This window comes from Cololabis saira, chromosome 4 (genome assembly GCF_033807715.1).
Source record: "Cololabis saira isolate AMF1-May2022 chromosome 4, fColSai1.1, whole genome shotgun sequence".
Taxonomy (NCBI): domain Eukaryota; kingdom Metazoa; phylum Chordata; class Actinopteri; order Beloniformes; family Belonidae; genus Cololabis; species Cololabis saira.
In genome coordinates, this window is record NC_084590.1 from 32,488,858 (window position 1) to 32,496,030 (window position 7,173).

The following is a 7,173-nucleotide window of genomic DNA, read 5'->3' on the forward strand; positions in this document are numbered from 1 at the left end:
TTTCTATGAGAGGATCATAAATCTCAAGAGATGCTAATCTTCATTATGTCACTAGATGGCTGTACAACACTTAACTTTAAAATCAACAGTTAATCTCTGGCTGCTAGGGCTCTCTTTCTTCACCTTGTGTCTGTGTGATTTTCCAGAGAATAAACCCTACTCATGTCAGTCTTCCTATAGGTTAATCTTACATTTTACTACTATGAAACCTTTCTCTCACCACAATATAACTTAACGCAGGCACTGCTGCCCTTCATCATGTCAGCCAGTTTTGCTTTGTACTCTTTACACAATTGGATGTAGAGAAAAGGGTCCAGGCAGGCATTGGTGGAGGAGACACAGAGGGCTAACTCATGTGCTATCAGCAACCATTTTGATGGGCAGGTGTCGGAGGTTTCACTGAGGGAGACGGGAATGCGGAGTATGTGCCAAGGCACGAAACACACAAAAAATACAAAAAGGACAGAGAATACTCGTAGTTTGGTCTTTTTCTGTCCTTGGCTGTTGTTGCTTCCCGAGTTTCTGAAGGACTGCAGGACTTTCACAGTGATGCAGATGTAACAAAACACAATCAGTATGCTAACAACCCAGAAAAGAATCTCCATAAATAACACCACACATGTTGAAAGATTTACTCCAGCCGGACCTTTCAGTGATGTACAGAAGTCTTTTGCATCATCTGTTATATTAGCAGGAGCATGGTCAGTGAGAATGATTATTGGGATAGCTGTACAGCCAAACAAGACAACCCAAACCATTGAAGACATTATTATACTGAACGTCACATTTTGTCCCAGAAGCTTTCCAAATGGTCGAACAATTTTGAAGAAGCGGTCTAAGCTGATAAGACCCATTAAAGCAATGCTTGTGTACAAACTGGTGAAGTAAATGACACCAGTGTAACGGCAGTCGAATGCCCTCAACTCTGTTGTTGCTTCAGGAAGCATCGCCAGGGCCTTTACAGGGAGCATCAGTGTCATGACCAGGTCCGCCACCACCAGGTTTTTTAGATACACTATAAAGGTGGAGACTGACTGGAGGTGCAAAGACACCCACATTGCGACCCCATTGAGTAGTAACGAAATTGGGAACACGAGCAAGAAGAAGCACGCTACCACCACCTGTACAGTCTCATGGCTGGAAGAGGGACAATCAGAGGAGGGGAGTGATGTGTTCATCATGAACATCTAGAAGAAAGAAAGACAAACGTTTTATAACATATGTTTTAATAGAGAAGGAAAATGGGTAATGGCATATATCAAATGGCTGTGGCTCAGATTTCAACCCAGAAAGGCTACTACAAGCAGCACCTGCACATGAGCTGCATATTCTACCAGGTGGGCCATAGAAACAGTGTGTCTGATAAGGAAAAAGTAATTCAATTGTAAGTTTTACAGACAAAACATAGCAACATGGTGCATTAAAGTCTTAATTGCAGCAGCAATTTGAAATAATGCAGATGAGGTTAACTGAACTGGAGTCAGATCAATGATGAATATAAATACTATATATATATATATATATATATATATGTATATATATATATATATATATATATATATATATATATATATATATATATATATATATTTTTTTTTTTTTTTTTTTTTTTCTGGAATTAGTTGCAACAAATTCTTAATATGTTTGAGAAAGACTACTGCTTTACTTTTTTTTTTTTTTTTTTTTTTTTTTTTTAACAAATTGCTGTATCTGAATTCCATCTGTCATTAGTTCAGAAAATATTTTTTGCTGTGGTTGTTTCTGGAAGCCCTGCCATGCCAGAACATTTGAATGCATCCTGAAACCTGAAATAGACACTGGCAGTTTCAATGATTAATGGATGTCACGTAATTGTTGGTTTTGCTTTTATGTCTGATAAACAACAGACATAAAGGCAAAAACAAAAAACAAAATCTAACATTACTCTGTAAACTATAGACACATTGACTTAAATTATATGATCTATTAAACTTCAAACATTTAGTATCAAAATGTTTTCTACCCATTGCATCCCAAGTATTTCTAACCTGTATCATATGCTTATATCTTCCTCCACTTTTGTACTCTATATCAGTTTTAAATGCTCTTACTGCTTATATATTCAAATTCTTTTGGGGTATAGATTTATTCTGATTTTAAATTCAAACAATATTAATACCTGGACCGGACTTGAGTGCTGGTCTTAAATTTCTTTAATATGCCACTGCACTGTAACTCATAAGCCTTTTTTCTTTACTTTTTATGATTTCATTATGTAAAGCACCTTGAATTGCCTTGTTGCTGAAATGTGGTTTACAGATAAACCTGCCTTACTGTATGAACGAGAACGGCCTTCGATAGTTACTATCTAGCATTGAATTTAATTTCCAGAACAAAATATAACAACAACTTGTCTGAGCTCAATGAATTTGAAACTCTACAATAAAATATGTAATAGCAAACCACCTTTTGTTGTTTTTTTTTTTAAGAAAGATTATTTATGAATATAAATAATATTAAATCACATCTTCAGTTTTGTGGGAACATTGCATCTTTCTCCCACCGCATACACTTCACAATGTGTGTTTTAATGTCGATGTAAAGCACTTTGAATTACCTTGCGTTAAATTGTGCTATACAAATAAACTTGCCTTGCCTTTTCTTTTATAGCAAACCTGTCTCCTGTTCTCATTCACAGAGATGCACAGAATCAACCACATGTATGTGCAGCTGGTAATTTCTCCATGCATTAATGACTTTCATCAGCCTGACAGGTCATATTAGCTTGTTCAATTCTGTGATTCACCATTTTGATCAGATTTTTTTCATTCTTTAATTTTTCAAAATATATTCCAAGCCACTCACCTCTGAGAATGGAAATCACTTTGACTCCACGTTTTCCTCCCTGGGTGATTGTGATCGATTCTTTCAACAACAAATTGTAAATGCTGGGTCTCCCTCTTTATTCTGATTCATGCAAATCCCTCAAGTGGGGGATTCAAATGATGCTGGTAGTTGTAGGAGTCATGTTACAGTGAATAATATTACCACATGCAATTTAGACTTTATTTAATCTTTATTGATACGTATTATTCAATTTCATTCTTAATATTCTGAGGCAAGACTTTACCTGCAAATATATATTGTAACAAACATTTTTAACCAAGTCAGATATTAAACTGAAGAGTAAAATCATAATTTGCAATGTGATTAGAAAGAACCACAGGGCCAAAAACCAGTAATGCCAACATTATGAAGATATTTACCTCCTTTATAGTAGTTTCATAGTAAATTTCTTCAAAAATTAAAGGCCTAAATCACTTTGGAGAGCAACAGAATGCAACACACACATTTGGATATTACCCCAGATTGTAAAATCTGACCATGACAACTCTAAAGTCCCTCAGTACTTCAGCCAACATGTTACAAAAATTGACTTTGTTGCTGATTGTTAAGGATCACTGTTAGTGACACGAGTCAGTGAGAACATACATTAGGAATTAAGACTGAAACAGTGTGAGTACAAACAGTATACACCTTAAAACATATACAAATTTTAGATGACAGTGCATCTCTTGGAAATTATTTTCAGTACAAATTATTAGGATCTTCAAAGAAGACAGTTCAAATGTTCTCATTGCATTTTTAACCAGGAGTTATCAAGACGAATGTGAATTGCTGTTGGAAAACCTGCTAATTGTCTATGCACTTGCAAAATGTCCACAAAGTACTGTGTCACATGGTCAGTCAACAGGAGGCTCGTTCAGATCCCACACCACCAAAGTCTGTGGGTATGTGACTATGTACAGACAGACGAGTCTCCTGTATACGTGTCTGACCTTCTCCCTGTTAGTCTGCTGCAGGTACCAGGAGGCAGCTGCAGGGTCTTGAACAGAGTGCTCCTGAAGGACTTACAGAGGAAGAAGTAGATGAGGGGATCCAGTACAGAGTTGAGGGATGAGAGGAAAAGCGTGCTTTCCTTCAGCTGAAAGAAGAAAAGCTTAAGCTTGCAATCAAAGAGGACCCCACGGGTCTGGCTCATTGTGTACGGCACCCGGGCGAAGTGAAACGGCACAAAACACACAAAGAAGACCGCTAGAACCAGGAACACATTTGCATTCATTTTTCTTTTGGCATGGTGGGGCTTCCGAGTTGTTCCCCCACTTGACGCCGGAGTTACAGACCCCTCAGGGCTGTGGGACTTAGTGCGGGTGTAAGACCTGTACAGCTCTTTGGTGATCAGAGTGTAGCAAACTAACACAGTCACCAGGTTTCCCCAGAAAATCACTTGGCAGATATGATTTACCACCTCATGCCAATACAGCCCCGCCTTTGTCTTCAGGTCGCTGCATTTGAAATATGGAGAATTTGGGGTCTTACTTGTAAGGATCACGTTGGGCAGACTGAGGATCAGCAGGAAAGCCCAGATGGCCCCTGAAAGGAGTTTTCTTCGGGCCAGCCGGGCAGAGTTAGTGCCTCTAAAGGGGTTAAGGGTCTTTCTGCAGCGATCAATACTGATGAGGCCAAAGAAAAGGATGCTGATATACATGGTGAGGTAGAACAGCACAGAGGAAACTCGACACACAAATATCCGTAGGTTTGTGGATGCCATGTTGGAGTCTGACAGCACCTGCAGAGACACAGTGTTCAGTCTTTTAGGTTTTACTCTTGAACACCTAAACACTTGAATATATATTATGACTTAACTTGTGAAGTTCAGAAAAAGACTGCTTGGAATCTGACTTGTATGACATATAACATTTACAGCCTATTTGCCATCATAAACACTCCCTATTACCAACTTGACACCATTCATCAATATATCAAAAAGCACTTGATTATCAGCAGATGATCTTGCAGTAACAGTAAGGCAAAACTGAATGGCTTCAACAACGCCCCCTGTAAATGAAATTTAACTGAATTTGGCAGACATTACAAAAATGTCATAATAATCAGTTGAGTTGAGTTTGTAGAAATGCGAACTAGTACGTCAGAAAATATTGGCTTCTAAGGCTGCCAGTGCCGTGGTCTGGAGCCTTTAAGGAGGCTTGTGATCAGTGCTGTCAGGAGATGATGATCTTCTCTTCCTTTTAATAACATTTTCACAGTAAGAAGAATTAGCTATATACAACTGGAAAATCGATTATGAAGCCATTTCATGTGACAAACTATCTGGATTCAGAGGTAGTTAGAATAAAAAATCTATTGCATTTAATACCCATGCCGCTTACAGACAACTTGTTTTCATATTTGGTAAACTCTTTTCACATCTATTCATAAATTAGTTTACTGTATAAAGCCATTCCAATGTGAAAATATCAGCTTGGAAATTTCCCTGGCCAATAAGCCTGCTCTCACTCCATAAGAGTGTTAGGCATTACCAACGATTTAAATCTTCTGTAAGTATACCACATTTCAGATATTAATTGTCATATATCAGAATGTGTCAGTTGAAAAACCTTCATGAAGAAAATTTCATGAAACCTTTTAAGCTTAGCGACAACCTAGTATTGCTTGTCATAACCAACTTTCATTAACTTTGGAATATCGCATCACAAGATACGCGCCAAAGAGCACCTTTGGACAACACCTATAAGTTTCCTCGTTACATAACTTTATATTTAGATTGTGTGGAATTAAAAGTCTTTAGTAGAAAATCTCCATTTCATTCATCTTTGGCAGGTAGAAACATCATGAATTTGTGAAAATGATGTGTGTTTTAGCTGCTTGAAACTGGCGGGAAAACGTTAATAATGGTGAAAATGGGTGTGTCTGGTGTCCAGTAACTGTTATATATTTTAGAGAGTCCTGAATCCATATAACAGTTTTGCTGTTTGTATGATTGGTCTTGTTGCCCAAACACTGTTAGATGATGAAAAGGGGAGAGGAAATGAACAATCCTTACAAAAACAACAGAGTTCCAGAGCTTCCAAACCAGCCATGAATGAATCTTTTCTGATTTCCCCCCTGCATACAGTATAAATACCACATGTGACATTATTCATTACAAACCTTGAAAGGGAACGTGAGGGTCATGATGACATCTGCGACAACAACATTCTTCAGATATATGATGAAGTGCGATCGTGAAGGGATGCGAAAAAACACCCACACTGCCACAGCATTGAGTGACATCCCCACCAGAAAGAGACAGGAATACAGGACAGGAAACAGCACCGTCTTCAAAACATTGTCACGGGAGCAGGTGATGTTGATCTGGCTGCGGTTGCCAGGGAACAATGTTGTATTTCCCTCCATGTCCGTGCCTGATCAAAAAGGCAAAAAGAAGACTTTTTATACATTGATTTATTTTTCTTTTAAAGCGAAGGCAACTCAGTCAAAGACACTAAGCGTAACTGACCTGGTTGTTTGGATGTGTATCAGTGCCGTCTGAAGGTCCTTCTCTGCAGGATTGTGTCCATGTGTGATGTGATGCAGACGATCAGTCTATTCCTGTCACTTTCAGTGTTTTTAACATGAGTATGTGTCAGAGTCAACACAGGAACCCTTTCTCATTTCTCCTTTCTCTTTCCTGTCGCAAAGACAGAAAAAGGAGAACCCTTTCTAAAGACTCACTCTCCGAACCCAGACAACGGTCAGCATGACACTAGCAAGAAACATGGCTTGTTGGGATGTTTTTTTTTTTAGTGGTGACAATTATTGTGTAACTCTCATTGTTTCTGCATTATACAGTGCTTGTCTCATTGATATGATTAGCGCAATCTGATGCTATCCACAAAAGGCATTTTGGAGTATATGAACCTTACTCATTTATCAGTGAGTCAAAATACTCAAAAAAAGGAATGACAAAGAGGTCAAGGTCATGCAGGGTAAATGTGAGTTGTCTCATCATGAGTCATTAAAGACATCCTTCATTTTATCCTCTGCATCTGTACAGTGCCCCTAAAGGGTTACTGAATTACAGCTTTGTAGGGGACACAATTGGACAAAACAGATTAAATCCCTTTACACAATTTGAGAAAAACTGATGAAGCATTGCTCACTTTAACACATGTTCCACTGAGGCAGACATAACTACTCAATTAATATCCAAAAATCCTGTCTGTAAGACATGTGCTTACTTTGAAACCACCAGCTTGGAAGCACACACGCATGTAGTAACTTCTGCTGGATCAGATACTTTCAGGCCAATACCTCAATGTTATAAAACCTTCTTGCTTCCAAGTGGCTTCC

General features: G+C 38.3%; 2 protein-coding genes across 2 annotated transcripts; both read right to left on the bottom strand.

Moving 5' to 3' along the window:
• Positions 1-200: 200 nt before the first annotated feature.
• Positions 201-1,178, bottom strand: LOC133442534 (P2Y purinoceptor 13-like). The gene has a single exon (XM_061720541.1). It carries the CDS (start codon positions 1,176-1,178, stop codon positions 201-203), a length of 978 nt encoding a protein of 325 aa, XP_061576525.1.
• Positions 1,179-3,069: 1,891 nt separating this feature from the next.
• p2ry12 (purinergic receptor P2Y12) lies at positions 3,070-6,451 on the bottom strand. The gene is made up of 3 exons (XM_061720362.1): positions 6,341-6,451; positions 5,992-6,245; positions 3,070-4,609 (listed from the first exon to the last, which is right to left on the bottom strand). The coding sequence occupies exons 2-3, from the start codon at positions 6,235-6,237 to the stop codon at positions 3,779-3,781; spliced, it is 1,077 nt and encodes a 358-aa protein (XP_061576346.1). The 5' UTR covers positions 6,238-6,245; positions 6,341-6,451; the 3' UTR covers positions 3,070-3,778.
• Between the last annotated feature and the right edge of the window lie 722 nt (positions 6,452-7,173).

Coding starts and splice junctions, on each gene's coding strand:
- LOC133442534 (XM_061720541.1), bottom strand. CDS start 1,178: ATGAACACATCACTCCCCTCCTCTGATTGTCCCTCTTCCAGCCATGAG.
- p2ry12 (XM_061720362.1), bottom strand. CDS start 6,237: ATGGAGGGAAATACAACATTGTTCCCTGGCAACCGCAGCCAGATCAAC. Junction 4,610..5,991: donor CCCTCACGTTCCCTTTCAAG/GTTTGTAATGAA, acceptor GTGTCTCTGCAG/GTGCTGTCAGACTCCAACAT.